This window comes from Strix uralensis, chromosome 1 (assembly GCF_047716275.1).
Source record: "Strix uralensis isolate ZFMK-TIS-50842 chromosome 1, bStrUra1, whole genome shotgun sequence".
NCBI lineage: Eukaryota > Metazoa > Chordata > Aves > Strigiformes > Strigidae > Strix > Strix uralensis.
In genome coordinates, this window is record NC_133972.1 from 113,066,723 (window position 1) to 113,087,334 (window position 20,612).

General features: G+C 35.0%; 1 protein-coding gene across 1 annotated transcript in view; it reads right to left on the reverse strand.

Moving 5' to 3' along the window:
- The window catches only part of DOK6 (docking protein 6), a 269,235-nt gene that overhangs the window by 105,364 nt on the left and 143,259 nt on the right, over window positions 1-20,612 (reverse strand). The window contains exon 4 of the mRNA XM_074877431.1: window positions 5,919-6,038. Within this exon, the coding sequence (XP_074733532.1) occupies window positions 5,919-6,038 (120 nt within the window). The remainder of the gene's footprint in view (window positions 1-5,918; window positions 6,039-20,612) is intronic.

Below are 20,612 nucleotides of genomic sequence, written 5' to 3' on the forward strand. Positions count from 1 at the left end.
AAAAACTCCTCCATCTATGAGATTTCTGTTGCTGACTATCTGTGGCTAATTTTCAGGTGGAAAGAGATCTTTAATCTTGAAGTCACAGCATTTTGTGTTCATTCATATGTCAGGTCTATTAGAACAATTCTCTCCTGCTTTATATAGTGAGGAAACAGGACTCCAGAATTCATTTTATTCATTTGTTTATCATTATTCTGCTTTGCTTCCATTAAACATGCATGGAAATATTTATTAACATCTCAATGAAAATATAAAGGCTACATAAATAAATTATTTTAAATTGTTTCACTGATAAGTAGTAAGGTAGAGAAGAATCTGAAATCTCATTGGATTAAGCAGCCATTAAAACTGTAAACACCTTTCTTTTCTGAATAAAGCTGGCTATGTTTGGTTTATTTTTTTTTTTTTAATTATAAAAATGGATTAAGGATAACAGAAAAAGAATAAAAAACATGCAAAATGCTTTTATGTAGTAAATCACAGAGGTTCTACAGACCCTAGAAAATGCCCTAAAACAAGTCAGCTCTGTGAAAGTAATCACAAAGTTTCCATGCTTTGGCTGTAGTTTGTAATCTCAATATGCAGCATAAAGAAATAACTCATAATCCTCTTCTGAGGATTCAAGAAGGTTCACTATGAAAAGCTACATTTTTACTAACAGAAATTAATGAGTTTCTCGCAATTAAAACCCAGGAAGCAAGACTGCTGTACTGTGAAATGCTTTTAAATAAAAAAGAAAGGTAAAAATTGTTATGAAAAAGAGGAAAAAGTTTACAAAGGAAGTAATTTTATGAGATACTAATTTAAATATTAGGCAAGGAGTAAAAGTAAAAAATCAATTCTCTTTCAAACTTTTCCAGACTTCTAAAATCAAGATTAGCTTCAAAATGCATTAAAAAAAAAAAAAAAAGCTAAAGCACCAGTAACACATAATAGAAAAGCATCATACTGACATCACAGGCGTGACACCTAACAGTAAATGAGCTACAGCACAGAAGATGGATCAGGCTTTTTCTCCAGTTTAGAAATTTGCATTTTTACATTTTCCTATTTTCTTCACTGGTTACATCAGGTTTAAAAGTAAAGTTAAATAGAATATGATTTAATACAAGTATTCAGATATTTTAGTGTTAGTATTTAGTATTCAAAACAGATTGGAATAGCGTCTTCATCAAAGGGAAGCATCTGCTCTTAAAGAGTGAAATTAGTAGCACTGTCTACACATAATGCTTTTTTAACCAGTATTGTCTTAAATATTCTGGTTTCTTTTTCACAGTAAACATAGTCTGTCATTGTATACTGTCCATTTGGATAACTTCTTTCTATTTACTTCTTTTTATAGGAAAATACAGTGACACATTGAAACAGTGATATTTTGAAAAAAAATCATGAGCATGGACAAACTGTAGATATGACAACATCCAGGCAGGTAATAACATTTTTAAAAATAGATGTTTTTGCTGTTATGTTTTGGGGTGTATTACAAATGCTTCCAAATGCATTGAGAGCTGAAAAGGAAGTTTCCAGCTCTTCCAGATGAAGACAGCACTCTACATTCACAATTTCTTTCCCTAGCAGCAGTTTGAGAAACCTAAAGAATAGGAAATGTGTGTGTAAGTATCACAAGATATTGTTTAGAAGACTACTTGTCGACAGTGTTGTGAGATCCAACCAAGTCCAGATTTTCTTTCCTGGAGTTATAACTGTGTATTATTACTTGTCTTATCATTGTATATACAGCTGGACTGTCATTATACTAAATTTGTTATCTGAATAGGATCATGTAGCCTTTACTGCTTTTGATTTAGTACTATATTTTCATTCTTTATCAAATAATCTAAATGGACATCATAAACAGTAAAAGACTGTGTTTAATGTGAAAAGAAATTTGAACAGAAACAGGGTTGGTGCTACAGGGCTGAGGAACATAAGCAAATCCCTTAGATTTTCAGGAGAGAGAAGGTAAAATGGTTGGAGAGTAACAGTAACTTCATTTCAAATCTCACTTTTACTGGAATCTGTGTATCATTGCAAATTAAACAGCCTTTACTTGTGAGCCTTAAATGTAAAAAGAATACCACCTAAGGGTCATTTTCCACAGCGGTGTTTACACAGTAAGACTTGTGCTAATACTTCTTGAAAGTAATACCAGAGATGAAATCCAGTGAGAAGCTTTCTGTAACTGATGTGCTTTGCACAAGAATTGCTTAGATGTCTTCTCTATTCTTCCTACAAGACACGATAGCTAGAGGTCTCTGCTATAAGCAGTGCAGATCTATAGTTTGGCTCTTTTAGCTATCACCACTGCAGAATTGCTTGATGCTGGAGGGTCAATCAACAGTGCAACTACTACAAAATAGATCTCACTAGCACTTACTGAACAACTCAGAACTGTAAAAGAACATCTCTTTCAGATCACTGCACTACCGTAAATTTTTATCCTCATATGACAGAAATGTTTTATGAATGTATGGTCTTTTAGCCATGACATTTGCACACCAAAAAGCAATTTTACTAGCCTTCAGAACAAACTGTTTTGCAAGCCATATTGTTGCATTTGTGTCACGGAGAATCAGGTGTCTTCCCTTCTGAAACTGAAAGCTCATCTCAGGAGAACCACAGGAGTGAGAGCAGGAGGATAAACAGGCTCAGATGTAACAAAAAGAGATATTAGATAAATCATAGAAAACACACGTATTTTCCTTGCCAAGTATTTTCTGAAATGTGAGTCCTTGGGTATGAAAAATGTAAGTAGCATGTAGCAATTTTTATGGTCCCAGAGCATTTACAATAACAATTAAGAAAATTATTACAAATGTTGCAAACTGAAGATACTGGCTATGACAGTCATATACAGAGACCAAAACACAAACCTACACAACAGAAAACTTAGTGATTTTTCAAGAGATAGCCAATTTATCTGAGTGAATACCCTTACATGTACAAGACAAACATCATGTAAATGTCCTTTAAGGACAGGAATGGGCAAATGGTTGGACAGATGAAGAACATAACATATTAAAATTATTGCTAGGAAAATGTAAAGCAGCTCATGAAAAAAAACCCTTATTAGGCTAGGTCTTTTATGATCAAGGAAGTATCTTTACCAAATTTTAAACATTTCAGAAAATCTTTAGGGCAAAGTAACTGTTTGAAAAAATACAGTGGAATGAGATGGGATTAATGGTTAATACACCTATTCTTTTGGGATTAATGGTATTAGCACCCTGTCATATCATCAGTGTAATACAATTATTCAATTGGTTTTAGCCCTTAAAACGTAAAAAAACCATTATATAACTAAAACTGAAAATCCACTGGCATTGTAGTCTTTATGACAATGCAATCTGTGGTACTGATCAGACATATTTTATTCAATTACCTGAAAGAAAGCCTTCATATGGTTCAGGCAACAGAACCTGCATGAAACTAGATGCTGAGGCTTTAAGATTCTATTACAGGTTTTACAAATTCTATTCTCGCATGTCCATTTCAAGTAAATATTAGTACATCGACTAACTCAAGAGGAATTCTATGAAGCTGACATACTTGCAATATGTTTTGAAATAATGACATTCAAAGGTACTATACCAGTATACAGTTTTTATTTAACACACAAACAAAAAAATGACCCTGAGAGTGACACAGCTGTCGGTTTCACATTGAGCAAGATTTTAGACATTTTATACATACAGTCACTTTTCATGAATTTCAAATTAGAAAATTAACTTTGACCTTTCAGATTCAGGTCAAAAGCTCAGTAGACTCTTGAAAGGTTTTTAGGTATCTTTTGAACTACAGTTTTTGATAACATGCCTGTAAAAGTTACAACATGGGGACAATGTGCTCATATTTTTTTTTTTTTTTTATCAGAGCTCACCAAATGATTCCACCCTCCAATTAGTCACCTCTTCCATAAAGCTTTCATGTGGAAAATGACACTGCCAAGTTTTCAGAATAGGATAACTAGTATAAACTGAAGTAATGGTTCCACTTAACTGATCTTACTGAAGGAATCTGCTAAAGAAATTTGCGTGCAACTGCAGGTTCTTACAGCAGAGCTAAATGAACAAAATGCTAGATTTCATACAATGGTAAGAATCTATGTACTATTCCCTTCTTCCAAGTTGATTAAAAGCCCCCCAAAACAGAATTTACTTTGCTTCTGAACAAGACAACTTTGAATTTCAAACATGTTTATTAAAATGCAAAGTTGTGCATCAAGGGGATGAAGGAAGGAAGCGAATAGGTATCAGAATTACTTGTCTGAGATACTGTAACTAATGATTTAGCAGAGCATGCTTGTCAAATATTGGATTATATGTATTCAGCCACTTTGTTTAAAAGAATATGGCTAATGATACCCTCCATGCATTCTTGTTCATGTGATTTATACAACAAATACATGCTTTGTCTCTTTGTTTCCTTTCACTTATTTACTTAGAACAATAAAGATGCTGATTATGTTCATATATGCTGGTTGGTAGCACTGCAATTAATTTCTAGACTAAGGCAATTGAATCAAGACTAGTTCACACAATAGAACTAATCTATGTCTTCTGGAGGTCATGTGTGTATAACTGGATCTCTTTCAAGAACAAGATGAAATGTATTATTTGTCATCTACATCTGAAAGCTGCTGGACAGTACATGAAATTACTGCAGGAAGATTTTGAGGAATCTGAAGCTATTTTTCTGCTCACATCACAGGCTTTTGACAAGATTTATTCCCTTTTGCATTCATGAAAGACGTCCACCTGCTCACATAGTTCTCTCTTCAGTAGTATGCATATGAGTTTTATACCTATAGCCTATGAGCATATAGCAGATAGGATGCTTTGAGTGGTGACTGATCATTATCACTCTCCTACAGCATTAGTAGCTCTCTCTTTGTTAAGTAGTTTGAGACTACAAATGAAATACTGTGTCTCCTAGCAGGCAAACAACTTCACAAACTTTTGAACTTCTTTTAAATTGCACTTGAGCATGTCTGATTTTTGAACAAAATTTCTTAAAGATTTCTGCATATTTTATGTTATCAGGTTCAGAGATGTCTGGACTCTTCTATGAAATTAATACAACATAATCAATTTAGTGCTATTCATTCTATAATTTAATTATGTAATTTTGTTTATAATGATAGTTGGCTTGATGTTTTATGACCACTGAGGCAGTTTGCTTTATCACTCTGTTATTGGATCTTATAAAAGCATCAAGACAGTAATAATCATTGAGAGCTGTAATTTAGGGAGGAATAAATGAGCACATCTTGTGTTGCCCTCATGTTCATTAATAGGAATTAAATGACAGAATAATCACAGATTTTCTTTTGTTATTGCATATTCCATCCACTAGCATCTTTTCTGTGCACATTTTAATCTAAAGTTCTGTTCTAAACAGCCTTTAGATGAAGACTTACAAGCTCAGGCTTAGTCCTGACTAGCATCTGTCAACATCGTTCTTTGCACCTGTATTTGACAACTTACATGATCTTGACTTCATTATTCAAGACAGGTATGATTTTAAAGCAAATAGGTGTTTTGCAGTCCAAAGTGGTGTTGATATGTTCATTATTGTATTTTAAAGGCTGTGGAACAACAACTGCTGTTTTATTCCTCTGCACAGAGGCCATTGTTTCCAGAACCAGAAGCGTCATAGTCATCTTTTCCTATGACAGGAAAATGTGAATGCAATGAAGACATGAAGTCACTCACTCTACATGTGCTATTTGGCATGGAATTCAATCATCTTTATTTGTAGGAAAAATAGGATTAGGCCTCAAAAACACATCCAAATGTTTAGTTCTTGATGTGCTTATAGATAGTGGTAAAAATCCTCACCACAACAAACACAAGCAAAGATAATATGGGACATCACCAAAGAACTGATCTAGGAGCAATTAAAAAATTACTTACCATTTTGTTCTCTCTGGACTCCAGCAGCAAGCAAATCTGGTTCCCCAAGACTTATATCATTGAGTCTGGTTCCTAGACACTCCATGCAAAGATGTTTGCACCATTCCTCTGCCTCTAGTTCTGGAAAAAGAGAGAAAAAATTGTTTGTGTTAACATTTTACTCAAAAAAGTCTGAAGTTAAATCAATACCTTCTTATGGACCAGCTTTATGACAATATGCTTGCGTTGAAACATGAGTTATTAGTATAAAGTTCCACGTGAGTTTCTTTGCCTTGATTTATGAACTTCTAAAAGGGTTTACACTATTAGCACTGCACCTTTCATTTTCAAATCTGGGGATAGGAGGTGGAGTTAACAAAAAAGAGGAGTAGTGAGTTTTCAAGGCAATATATCTCTAGTAGGCCTTGAAATAAAAAATGCGATTTAGAAAAACATTAAATATCTGAAATATACTGCTCTTTAGGTGAATCTGAACTATTAAAGCACATCCTGCTTCTAAAGGTTGTAGAGTATTCTTCTAGGAGCAAAGGAAAAAGAAGTAATAAAAAGATCCTCAAATGCAATACTCCTTCCCTGCTGTACTGAATGGCTATGCCTGTCAAGTTAGTCTGAATAATTATTTTCTTCGGTTCTGTTCACCTTCATTTGGTCTCAGAGCAATCTGGGCATTAGTTGGAACATTTGTATGAAAATTCAAAACCTTCCAGTCCTTTCTGCGTCCTCCACTACATCCCATTGATGTACATCTGAGAGGTCCCTATCTGCCAGTCTACCAGGATATAAACCCCAAAGTATAACCCCCCAAGACAGCCCCCCACAACCTCATCCTATTCACTTCTCAAACTTAATAATACAAAATCTCTGGCATTGGACAAACAAACCACATCTCAAATTGTCATTCACTCAGCGTGAAACCACAACTAATAAAAACCATGCAACTAGACTGACTGTCTTTTGTTATAGGATAGGTTTCACCTAAGAAAAACTTTCTGGAGAACAGGCTTGGCACCAAGCACATGCTGAGCATCCATTGTCACAGCAATCTATATCTGATCATCTTTAGGAGTGGGTGACTCCAGTCATCTAGAAATGTCTCTATTAAACTGCTGCAGTTTTTTCATTCCTATTTTTGGGGACATCTGGAAAATACTTTTGTGACAATCTCTCCAATGTCGTGCTGAAATTCAGAGAGACAGAAAAATACTGCATGCAAGCCCTGAAGCATCTAGCGATGATGACTCATTGCAATTAGTGAAAATTTATATCCAAGAAAAATCTTTCCATGCCTAATTGGCACAGTCCTCAAATCCTCGCCTATTTAGGCACAGACATCAAGTGACAGAAACATTTGCTGGATAAGAAAGGGAGATAGGTATGCAATTCCAGATCTCCAAGAACCTTTGGATATCGTCCTTTGTTCAGGGCCCTGAATAGTCCAGGAACAGATTGTTCCTGAGTTATTCTGGCTATCAGCTCACTGAATTCCCAGGCAGACAGCTCAAATGAGAGAACTTGTTCTGGGATTTCTGGGAGTCAAATGTTGTTGTCACAGGGAGACAAACAATTTGGCGGGCTTCTTCAGAGCACTGAAAGCAAAGGGGTTTCCCTTAACCCTTCCTGTTTTTTTGCAGTCTTTGTCTCAGGAGACAGATCCCCAAATTTGGTCTTCTCATAACATCCTCAGCTTCTGGTGGTAAGAGACAGAATATTCTGTCAGTAGCATCCAGATGACATTTAACTTTGAATGTGAGAAGAAAATATTGAGGTAACAGCATTAACACTTCTACAGATACAGCCTCCTTGATGGAAGTAAGGAGAGAATAGATATGTCTCTGGACAGCAGTAAAAACCTAGGGCTTTTAAAAGGAATGAGATGAATTTGTTTAAAAGCCTACCTCCAAAATTCATCTTCTGGTCATGCATGAAGAAATTTCCCTCCCGTTTTCCCTTTCTCTCCTTCAGCCTTTGTCATTTCCTTGGATATTCATGAGGTCTGTTGAACCAGAGCCATGACTTATAAATCATGCCTTCATGCCAGGGAGATGGTAAAAGTGGACCACAAGATATGCTGCCACATTCTGGCAGCAAGCAGAGGGGGTGTGGGAGGCAGCGTACTGGCACATGGGTAAGTCAAGCCCCCTCAGGGAGGGTTTCCATTGAGTCGCCCAACATCTGCTTCCAGCTACAGATAAACTCAGGGGAATCATTGCAGAAAGGCTGGTAGCACAAAGGTGACAGTGCAAATCTAGTCCAGTGCTCCCATGTTTCCTTCTCTTCCCTCTCACAATTTAGTTTCTTCCTAAACTGTACCACAGGACAATATATATATGCTGACAGAATGCATAGCTCTATATAACCCTGTAATTTTTCCTGGAGTGTGATCAGAATATAACATTTTACATATTTTACAAAATCTGCATTTTATTGCTTTCTCTCATTGTTGCTGCACCCAGACTGAAAGGGTACTTTCTGAAATGTAGAATGAGATGACGGTAAATGAACGCTAACTAACCTTTCTAATTTTACAAACATCTAAGGAGAAAGGAATACATATTGGCATTTCCATAAATCCATCCTAACATCAATATATATTCAAAACAGGACTCATGTAAAAGCAACAAGTTCTATTTATATGTATACTCATGCTACATTTCCAGTAGATTTTTTGGGAAACAAACAAACAAACAAACAGCATTGTTCTAGGAAGCTGTTTCTTGTGAGTGTCTTTGGTTTTGTCTCCTCAATCCACTTGCCTCTCTCTATTACAGGAACATGTAGATCTTGAAAGTTTGGATCCAAAACCTGCCTTTCAGAGTGTTTGACTCTGGCAGTTTAATTTATGCTGCTGCTTCTTCACTGCCAGGCATTGATGATTAGACACAGATTAGACCATTCTCCAACTGTCACACAGAAGAAACTTATCCTACTGCAAGCATTATAAGATCATGCCTATATTTTGCAAAATACTATAACATGCATTGTATTGCCGTATAAATCAAAATTTGTATCTTACAAAAATGATCGACTTAATACTACAAAAAATATAGTTTCAATGCAGAACTGAAATATCTTCCCACAGAACTGTGAGGATTTGTGTCTGCTGTCAGAAGCATCAACATTATCTACAAATGTGTTTGGAAGGTCAAGGGTATGAGGGTACTGTGCGAGTTTTACCTAATGCATCCTGATAGCTATTGCTTACTTGCAAGGGATTGCCTTCAACCCTCTCCTTGACAGACATGTGAAATCTTCTTTAGAAACAGGTGAACTACCTTTAAAAGCCAAAGCCATGTTTCTTCTTTCATCATGTGCATCTATAAAGCAGTTCACCATTCTTTTCTAAAAGGTCTATAGAATGCTTTGTGTTTCTGGCTAGCAAATTAAATATTATTTATGATTTTAAAAAATTATTTATTATAATTTATAGTACATAAATGCATCAGTCACAGTAGCAGTCTTTAAGAATGACAGTACCATGTCACAAAACAGAGATACCACTGTTACTTCTTTATTTTGATTACATGCATATATTCAAACAGATGAAATATTACAGTGGAACCAAGTCACAAAAAACTGTCAGCAAAATTCTTCTCTTTAATGAATGTAGATTAGATTTATTCATGGTAAATGCAGAGTTTTTAGTCATAACTGGTACTTCTCATTGAAAAATTTAGTTTCCTTTTAAGATAACTGAATTCTTGGACTGAATGATAAATTGTAAAGCATGCTTTCACAGCTGTAAATAAAATCCAAATACCTGCATTTTCATCTTTACTGTTACTTGATTATAAAAGGCGGCTATACAAATGTCATGAGGTGAGATAAAATGCAAAGAGATGGGAGACCTTAACTAGACACTGTTTATTGCATAAGAAATATTACTGGGAACAAATCTGTAAACTTGTTATCTGAAAACACACACCTTGTTATTGGCAATATTTTCTTGCAGTTTAACTGAGCTTCTAGGTCATGCCTGAGGTTATATGCCATTTCTACTTCAGTTCCAGGGTGATTAAACTGGTACTGTACCTACTCCAACCACTAATGTTGTGTATTGCAAATAGGTAATACCACAGGATGACAAATGGGTTAGTTGATATAATAATAATAATAATAATAATAATGATAAAATAATACTGGCAAATGGTGTGTAGTAGGTTTGTGTGGCCAGGTTTTTGTAGCGGGGGGCGCTACAGGGGTGTCTTCTGTGAGAAGCTACTAGAAGGTTCCCCTATGTCCAATAGAGCCAAAGCCAGCTGGCTCCAAGATGGACCTGCTGCTGGCCAAGGCCAAGCCCACAAGCAATGTTGGTAGCGCCTCTCAGATAACATATTTAAGAAGGGGGGAAAAACCCCTGCACAACACCAATTGCAGTTGGAGAGAGGAGCAAGAATATGTGAGAGAAACAACTATACAGACACCAAGGTCAGTGAAGAGGAGGGGGAGGAGGTGCTTCAGGCACTGGAGCAGAGATTCCTCTGCAGTCCCTGGTGCAGACCATGGTGAGGCAGGCTGTGCCCCTGCAGCCCATGGAGGTTAACAGTGGAGCAGAATCCACCTGCAGCCCATGGAGGACCCCAAGCCAGAGCAGGTGGATGTGCCCGAAGGAGGCTGTGACCCCATGGGAAGCCTGCACTGGATCAGGCTTCTGGCAGGACCTGTGGACCCATGGAGAGAGGAGCCAATGGTGGAGCAGGTTTGCTGGCAGGACTTGTGACCCCGTGGGAGACCCATGCTGGAGCAGTTTGTGAAGAGCTGTAGTCTGTGGGAAGGACACACATTGGAGAAGTCTGTGGACGAATGTCTCCTGTGGGATGGACCCCACGTTGGACCAGGGGAAGAGCATGAGGAGTCCTTCCCTTGAGGAGGAAGGAGCAGCAGAAACATGTGATGAACTGACTGCAACCCCCACTCCCTGTCCCCCTGTGTCGCTGTGGGGAGGAGGTAGAGAAAATTGGAAGTAAAGTTAAGCCCAGGAAGAAGGAAGGGGTGGGAGGTGTTTTTAAGATTTGGGGTTTTTTTTTCTCATTATCCTACTCTGATTTGACTCGTAACACATTAATTTTTCCCCAAGTCAAGTCTGTTTCGTCCATGACAGTAATTAGTGAGTGATCTCCCTGTCCTTATCTCAACCCCCAAGCCTTTTATTATATTCTCTCTCGCTTGTCCAGTTGCGGAGAGGGGAGTGATGGAGCAGCTTTAGTGGGCACCTGGCATCTATTCAGGGTCAACCCACCACATGGTGTTAGAAATATAAATTTGTAAGAGTGAAAGAGCTCTTCTATTTATGGTTTAAAGCAGTTTAAGCTACATAACATAGTCTACAGGGTGGTGAGGCAGAGATACACATTAACAGATACATTTCATTTCACTGTCCTTAGAGATCCTCTAGATCTCTAAGGCTAGAGGTGGGATTGTTTTCAAACTCCTAACTTAGGAACCATTTTGTGTGCAGACTAAACCAAATACCTTTTGAATCCTGATAACTTCACAGTCTTTCACATTTACCTCCTGTGTTCACATTGCACAATCCTACAGGAACCTGTTATCACACACCACTACAAGTTGCCAGCATAGCTGAATACTGCTAGCCTGAGATAAAGCCCCAAAGAGGTGATCACTCCTGCTCAGTTCAGCTTTTGTCTCCTTGAGTAATGCCATCTCCTGCTCTGCAAGGCAGTGCCCTCCATTCCAGGAGATCTCTTTGATCACTAGCAGCAGCAAATTATCTCATTTGTAAAGAAATGGCTCAATTTATATGCAACTCATAAAGTTTAAAAAAAAAAAAGATGAGGAAGTTTGTCTTTTCCCCTTCTCATACAGCCCACGTGAAGTGATGTGACCAATGATTTATGTTGAAAATAACATATTTGCAATATTAGAGAGGGATAACAAACATTGTCCTTCTGCAAATCAAAAAACCTCACTTACGTTTTGAGCTTTCCCTCATATCAAACTGTATAAATCTAAAATATTAGTTTCTTAATTTCTGAAACATTTTAATGTATTTTCTGCACAAAGTGTTTGATTCTTCTTACCTCTAAACTACTTCTGTAACAGGTCCAAATCCAACTGAATATTCTTATTCTGAATGAAACTGGAGAATCTTTACTGTTTGAATTAGTAGGACTTAGTCCTGATATTCTCTACCAAGAAAGAAAGATGGTGCAGAAAAGCCACATGTGCCAATTTATCTCCTCTAAAAATTACCCAGACTTAATTAGAAGTTAATAGGAAAAAATATGATTGAATTCCCACAGGACTGATGTGCTATTTTACTGCGCCACATACAATAAATGCAGCAACTTAATTTCACTTCTTTTCACTAGCAAATAACACTATTGCCTGAAGGCACGTAATTTCTCATTAAAATCAATAACACCTTAAAAACCTCTATCCTTTATCAGGATATAGATCATCCTTTGATGATTCAAACATAATTTTATTTTATAAATATTTAAAATATGTTATCTAATAGTGTCTCCATTACTTAAGGCACTTTCTAGAGCACATCACACACACTCAAAGACAGATACAAATGCAAAGTAACGTGGCCATTTCTTATCTTTGCTCAGAGGAACATATGGATAGTGCTTATTTTGTGTAATAACAGTGATTAACACTGGCTATGCGTGGATTAGGCAATATTTGTTAAATGATAGATGGGAAGCAATGAAAGGAATAAGTTCTATTTAGTGTAAAAGAACAGAAAATTAGTCTGTATGTAGACTAAAGCTTGCTTTCAATTAGATACTAGCAGATAGTGGGCTGCAACTCTGAAAGTAATTTGGTTATTAAAATTATTTTTTTATTGACCAATTATATTTGAAGATATTTTATGAGATACGGGACTCATATATAGAATTTTTGCTTGTGTTTCAACTAATACTACCTCTAAGGAAACTTTTTTATATTTCTGAACTGTGGTTTTTGAATCTTTCACCTGGAGTAGAGCATCATGTTATTACAAGGCAAAGGAAAAATCATTAAGGAAAACCACATATACTGTTAAATTTTATTAATTTACTGAAAATGCTTTATATTCAGGCCATGACAAAATATTTTAAAGTAAATCTGACAATATTATTTGAAAAAAAAAAAGTCGGTGAGTCAAGTTCCTCAAAAATTTCTTGTCATTGCCACTTTTTTAATACCATAAGACCCTTTTTTTTAAACTATTTCCATCTATTAAAATGTATGCTTATTTCTGAATATATCGTCTGTTTAATGACATACCCACCTTTCTCTGTACAATTTGACCTTTTTTTTTTTTTTTTTGCTTAAGGAAATATTGAATAATGCAGCCATCAAGTTAAATGAATAATTACAGAATATGAACAGATATTATTCTGTAACTTTAACTGTTGGTATATTTTGCTAATGCACTGTTTTAACTGAGGGAAGATATAGTCTAAGTATTATACAAACCAAAATTTAATTTTCCCATCATTTTCTATTTTAAACTTGTGTTGGTATAAGGATAGCACCGTTAATTACAATAATTACCAAAAAACAGCTATTATCTATAATAAAATTAAAACTGATATTTCCACCAAAATTCATCCACATGTATCTGGACATGCTGCAAGATACATCACAAACAGGATTCTGACAATTTTAATTTGTGCATGTACCTGTGCTTGCAAATAGCCACATGCGTATCCCTGTAGTTATCGAGCTATATGAAAACTAACAGTTTCCTGACAATACCTCCTTCATTTCTGCAATTCTGAACAAAAGTCTCAACTTGAATAACCAGCACTCAGTTACTAGACCATCTAATATCCTGTCTATAATATAAACATGTACAATGTTAAGTGAATGCTTATGAAGGCAATAACATTATTTTAAAAGATTTATCATATGGATATTACTGTCCAATAAATTATTTCCATAAAATAGACTTTAGTTGCACATAACATCTACTTTTACCTACATTGCTCCTCCTTTTCAGCACAAAATTGTAGTGAAAGAGCACCCTTCACTCAGACCCTAAAAGAAATGCCCTACAACACTGACTAGCAGTCCCTAACCAAAGTTAAAGCACTAGGAAACAAAGCTTCCCATCTGAAATGCTGTTTGAGAATGTAGTTTTCATACAGGAACAGAACTTGTTTAAAAAATGGAGAAGGTATAGGAAAATGAAGAAAAATACTGTCTACAAGAAACTGATTTCCTTTGCTCAACACTAGTGCTAATGTAACTATTGGACATTTGTTTGGGTTTTTTTTTTTTTTTTTTTTTTCATTAGGTAAATGGCAATTTCTGCTATTAAAAAAAGAGAATATCACTTTGTTCAGTGATCAGTCTTACAGAAATGAATGATGTCATTCCGGGAAGAAAATGCTATTTAGTGGATAAATTAGTCCCTGAGGGTAGATTTATAGGTATCCTATACAGATCGTGTATTCTACTTCACACTGGGGACTAGTGACTCTCATTATACCATAAATGTTTATTAAGCATTAGTATGTCCAACAGATCAACAGTGAGCTGATAGAGCATCAGTATTCAAAAATATCCCTAGTAAACTTTCATTCTCAATTCAAACTTTTGTTCAAGTGCAAAGTAATAATAATGAAAACCTGCCTGAACATAGAAGAAACATTTACATTTTGTCTGAAACTAACAGGCCAGTTACAAGAATCTGGCATGGGAGTTAGACAGTTCCCCAGGATTGTCAATCCATACCTGTTTCAACAGTTATTAACATTAAATGACAATAGCATGAAAACAAAATAACCTCAGGCAGCTTGTCTGTAGTGGGAATGACATAAACACCATCAGTCAAGTGTCCAAAAAGGGTCTGTCACCAGTAACATAACACACAGAGGATGCTATCACATCAACTTATGCAACTACCTCATGATTGGCAGCAGCAATAGCATTTTCCTGGCTTAAAACTTTATAGTATTTCAGATTTAGTCTACTCCCACCATAGTTTTATTCCTTTTGGAAAAGTTATATTTTTAAATGCATAGGAAATTTAATACCTTCTGTGTAAGTGTGAAGTATGTTTCTCTCCCATTGTCAAATGTTTAAGTTACAGTCTAGTAAGAGGATCCTTACTCAAATAAAGTAGTACAAATCCTAAGGTTCATTTCACCTTTTTTTTAAAAACAATATGTTAAATATTCAGTCTTATCTTTGAACTATTGACAAATCTTGCCATAGAAGATCATAAATACTGTTAAATACAGTAAATAATTCTAAAAGCATTATTTTTCTATACAAAATCAAGGTCATAAGGTCTAGTTTCAATACATGGAAGTAAATATGTATACCATTGCCACTATATGCTTCATTGCTCTTATGCCTTTGACCACATCACTCTCACTCCAGCCATCTGAATAGCTTCCGCATTAAATTGATAGGAGCAGACAATGACTAGCAGACTAGAAAGTGTCTGCAACCTCCCTTTCTTCTTTTCTTTGGCTAAACATATCTGACTAAAGCAACATTTCCAGCTGTGAATACTTAGATTTAGTAAGCATTTTTCCATTTTGGCTGAGTACAGAGGGCAGTATTAGTGTTGACCCCTTCTGATGTTGCAAAGACTCTAGGAAACCTTTCCTGCATGGTGCTATACACCACTTTCAAAATAACAAACCTCCTGAAAGGATGATTTTTTTTTTTCTTTCTGTGGTTCCGTTGCTCAAGAAATACAGCATTTTTCCCCAAACCCTAAAACTACTGTTGTAAAGATATGAGTCCTTGCTACTATTAAAGTTAACAAGCAGGATTTTATGACATTGGAAGTGCAAAGAAACTCATTCAAAGCAACTACAGACAACTTCTGACTGAAATAATCTGGAAAAAAACAACGTGGAAGGTGTTCTACTTGATTTTCAGTTGCATAAAACTTTACTCTCAGGCAGAACAAAGTATTAGCTAGAAATGACTCTGTGTGTCTTCTGCTTTATTCTTGATGGATTTTAATGTGGTACTACTGAAAAAAAAATCTTGAAAGTTGCATAGTCTGGAGTTAGTATCTAAGAAAATACATTGAGAAATGTCTTTCTCAAATTTCATATCTACAGATTTTAAACCCAAAGGGGATTCTTTTTTATTAGGAATTCTTCACATTTCTTACTCTCATTTTACACTTGTATATCTTACTCTCAGCATGAAATGATCCCTACATTTTACACATGTAAATATTACTTCAATTAGAAAATGTTTTATGAAAATAGACATTAATTGAATGCCTATGAAAATAGACACTTTCCAATCAGGTAAAACCTCCTGTAAATATTAGTCTGCTAAAATAAAATTGTATCTAAGTTATGCTAGTTTAGATTCCTGTTTTTTGATATACACCACTGATATCTCTACCAACACGATCTTAAGTGAAAGATACATATGGCTGCCTGAGAAGAGGCAGTCTGCTTGAATCTGAAACTCAGAATCCCAATTTTCATTAGGTTAATAGGATTCTTTTTCTTTTTTTTCCCCTATAATTTCAGTGGAACACTTCTAAGATTCAGCACAGCAAAACTACGTCCTTTGCTGAACTAGGAAAACAGCAAATAAATCCAACTTCAATTATGTGTCATTTTCCTCCAAGAAAATCAGAATGACTCTTGATGAATGCAATCTTACAGAACATACCAAGATTAAATAATTTGAAACCTCAAGAACGCTGCTGAATGACGGCTTAAGGCCATGTTAACTGGAGACTCACTGATGAAAGATTGTTTTATTTAAAATCTTTCACCCTTATTTAAGGGTAAACAACTCATCATGAAAATATAAAGAATGTTTAAATTTAGTATTTTGAACCATATAAAGCAAGAACTGCACAGAAAGTTTAGGATTTAGGCTTGTACATCAGGATGCTGATTATAGTGAAAAACAGTATCTGAAGATGTAGCTGTAATTTATGCACACTGGTGATCAATTGCCCACATACAGCTTAATCGTGAACTGATTTATAAACACACACAGTACTAGAGGGCAGGGGATAGACATCCTTTCCTTTATGGAAGAGTTGGATTCATAGATTCAAAGACCAGCCCCTGTCTCCTTCTGTGTTCCTTGGACTCCAGGCAGAAGTCCTCTTCGGGATCTCTCATGACCTAAGCTAAATTAAAATCCAGATCCTCCCTGATTGATACCTTTTAATGGAGAGAACAAGCTGGAAAACCAATTATAAACAAAAATTAGTTATTAACAGTATGGATGAGAAAATTGATCACTGTTATTTAAAAAGGACTTATCTAGTACCATCAGTGTACTCAACAAATGGGCAAAAGTACAATATATATGCTGCCATATGTTTTTCCTTATTTTCTGTATTAATGCTTTTAAATGAGGAAGTGGCTGCTTGGAAACAGGCCTACTCCTAAGCTCCGCTGCCTTCAAAAAGGCAAAAAAAAAATAACCTCTTGGTTTTGGGATATGTGAATGTAACCAGCGGTTCATTGACTTATAAACAAATGAGTTTGACATCAGGGGTTTTTTCCTGGATCACAGTGTTACAACAGACCATAATAACAGCCAAATCACAAAAAGCAACTAAATGCATAATTCTCAGATAAGGGCAGGCAGACACTTATTATTCTTTACATTTTCATAATAAACCGTAATATATGCCTTTGCATAGAATCTTTATAACTTTTAAAATGCCCAAATCCCAGTGGTGTAATATAGCAGATTGAAGCACGGATGAAAGAAACTTGTTATACAAATGATAGTGAAATTCTGGAGGAGTAGTGCTTTACTGAGCTAGAAAGAGAGAAAGCTTTTCTCTTTATATCAGAAAAATTGGCATCTTCTTTTACTCCCTCATGAAGCCCAAGATTTATTGACAAATACATGTATAATGCTTATAAGTACAAAAAAATCAAATTTGAATGAAGGTTTTTTACATATGCACTACTTAGAATTATAAATTTGTCATTTTTCTTTAAGATATCCATTAAAGACAATATTTATTTCTTCAGAATTCAGAATAATCTTCATCAGCATACATACAATTTTTTTTACATGCTGTCATCTATTTGATTCACAAAGGAGACTAAAATTATAGATGTGACAACCTTACAAAATTAAAATTATTTAAAATCTTGTAATTCATGTGCTACCACTATTTTCTTAATTTAGCATGCACAGATACAAACTGCCTATAAAGAAGTTTGACATAATCAAACGCAGAAACATACAACTCTTCTTCTAGCTTCTTCCTAGTCACATTTTCTAGTAGTATACGATCATAGATTCTAAAAATAAGCCCTAAGAAACTAAGATATTAAGGCTTTCACTTAGATTGCTGTGTTATACTATTAATTTTTATTATACTCATGTCTACATTTTAAGTAAAATGGCAATTTTTGATAGAATATGAATCCAAAGAAATCTCCAGTTACCAAGAAATACCTAGCAGGGCATTGCATTTGAAGGACTATTTAATGACACATAGGATTCTTAAATTTTTTTTTCAGTTTGTCCCTAACCACAGTAAACTACGTTTTCATCCAAGTCATATTTCTATAGATAAATAATAAACACTTGTCAGCAAAAAGCATAACTGTCAATATGAAATGCCATATGGAGAGAAAACTAGTTATACTCAGCACACACTGGAATTATTGTTAGACAAACATAGACAAGTTACATATGTGAATAATGCTGATTTGTATTTTATTGCTGATGAGTAACAGCAGCAAGGACAGAATTTATTAACGGTGGAGTGCTGCTGCATCTAGTGACATACGCTGGGAGCACTGCTTCTTGATTCACATAGATGTCATAGACATTGTACAGTTGGAAAAGATTCACACTGTCACTGAGGAAAAACATTTTGAAATGACATTGGCTTTTTGAGTTTCCTGCATGAATTCATTTCCTATCACTAAAGAGAACAGAGGAAATAAATGCCAGACACCCTATTTAATTAACTTCTCATTTTTTCAGTGAGGTGATTGTAAGCTATAGCAAAGCGTAGGCTAACCTCCTTGCACATTCAAGCAAACTTAAAATGGTAAGACTGTTGATGTTTAGAATATAAAGCAGAAGTTATGCAGTAAGACATTTTGTCATTCTTACTGGATTATATGTTTATAAGAACATACCTAACACAGATCTGTCTTTCCTAGATAGGTTAGCTTAATTATCTAGAGGCTTGTCCATTAGCACATTCAAATGTTCTTTCATTTTACAGTTATTAGCCATATTCATTTTATATGCCCACAGCAAATTCTCTAATTTGATTATTTCAATTTCTAGATCCAGTCAAAATTATCCGTAACACAATCTAGGCAGAAAAAACAGCTGTAATATTGACTTCATGTTTTATTTATGGGATATAAACTTCAGTTACAGGATTGATTTATTTTTTTCCCTTGAAATTGAAATGAAATGCTAAGTTACTGAGGACCTCCTAAAGAAACAGGCAAATTCATACTGTCACTGAGCAAGTATCATTTAAAATGGAGTTGACTGTTTTCCGACACCAGTCCAAAGAGCTATCTTTGGGGGACACTTTACAAAGTACTTTCCATTTGTTGAAACAGAAATAATACATATTAGTGAGCCATTGTTCTTATTCAGAAGATGATTAAATGATCACCTTGCTGTCAGACTCGGTTCCCTTTTCCACTTAATTAATTTTAAGCTTGCTTAATTTTTCTGTTAGCCAGTAGGCTTACTTTTTTTCTCCTAAATTTGGGATTATTTTAATTATGTTTACTTTAGAAACAAATGATGCTTCATAATAGACCGGTTTTTATGATTTCATTAATAGAAAAATAACAATATTATTTCTGTATTTTAACTTTAGAACTAGACATATTTTTAAGGAAAGGCTTGGTTTTAAAAACAAGGAACTTGAGATCAGTTTTTCAACTTTACCTTACATGATCATAAACATGAAGGCTAATCACTCCTTAATACTACCCAATAAAGTGATAGTCTCATAAGAGTTGATAGTAACTTTATGCTGCTGCAGTTTTAAAAAAATTCATTGCAAAATTAAGTCCAGATACAGACACAAACATGGAAAAACTAAGAAATGTCTCACATTTTCAAAATGTACAGCTTTCCAGAAAGGAAATGGATGTAGATTTCCATCATTTAGAAGCACAACAAGATTCCTCATAATTATAATTAAAATGCAGCTTTCACTTCAAAGTAAGGCTCAAATCTTCATAAGACATCAGAAGACTAGTACATGTCATACAGATTTTACTAAATATGAAGCTTAAACCCCTAACACATGCCAGAACACTATATGAATGCACTGTCAGAAGAAATGCATTAATATATTTTGGAAGTATTTACATTACTTTTGTGAACAGAATTGTTGATTCTGTCTTCACCATAGCATGTAGAAGAATTGAAATGGGTCATCACTCAATTTGAATTATGAAAAAAAAAATAAATCCATCTCATATGAAGCAATTCGAAACTTCCTTTAAATGAATTAGTGAAATGTCACACTTGTCATCAAAACCTATCAAACAGCATTGCAAGTTCGATTCATCAAACGTTTGCAAATTTTAACCTAATATGATGTTCATTCCACTTTCTGGAACATTCACAAATTGATAAAAACTGAATCTAAAGCAAAAATACAAAAAAGTTCCCAAATAAGAAAATAAATTTTCTGTATTTTTATATAAAATTTTCATACGAATGGTAGCTGTTTCAGCAGAAGGGAGAAAATTAATACATTTGTCATAGTTAACTCCTTAC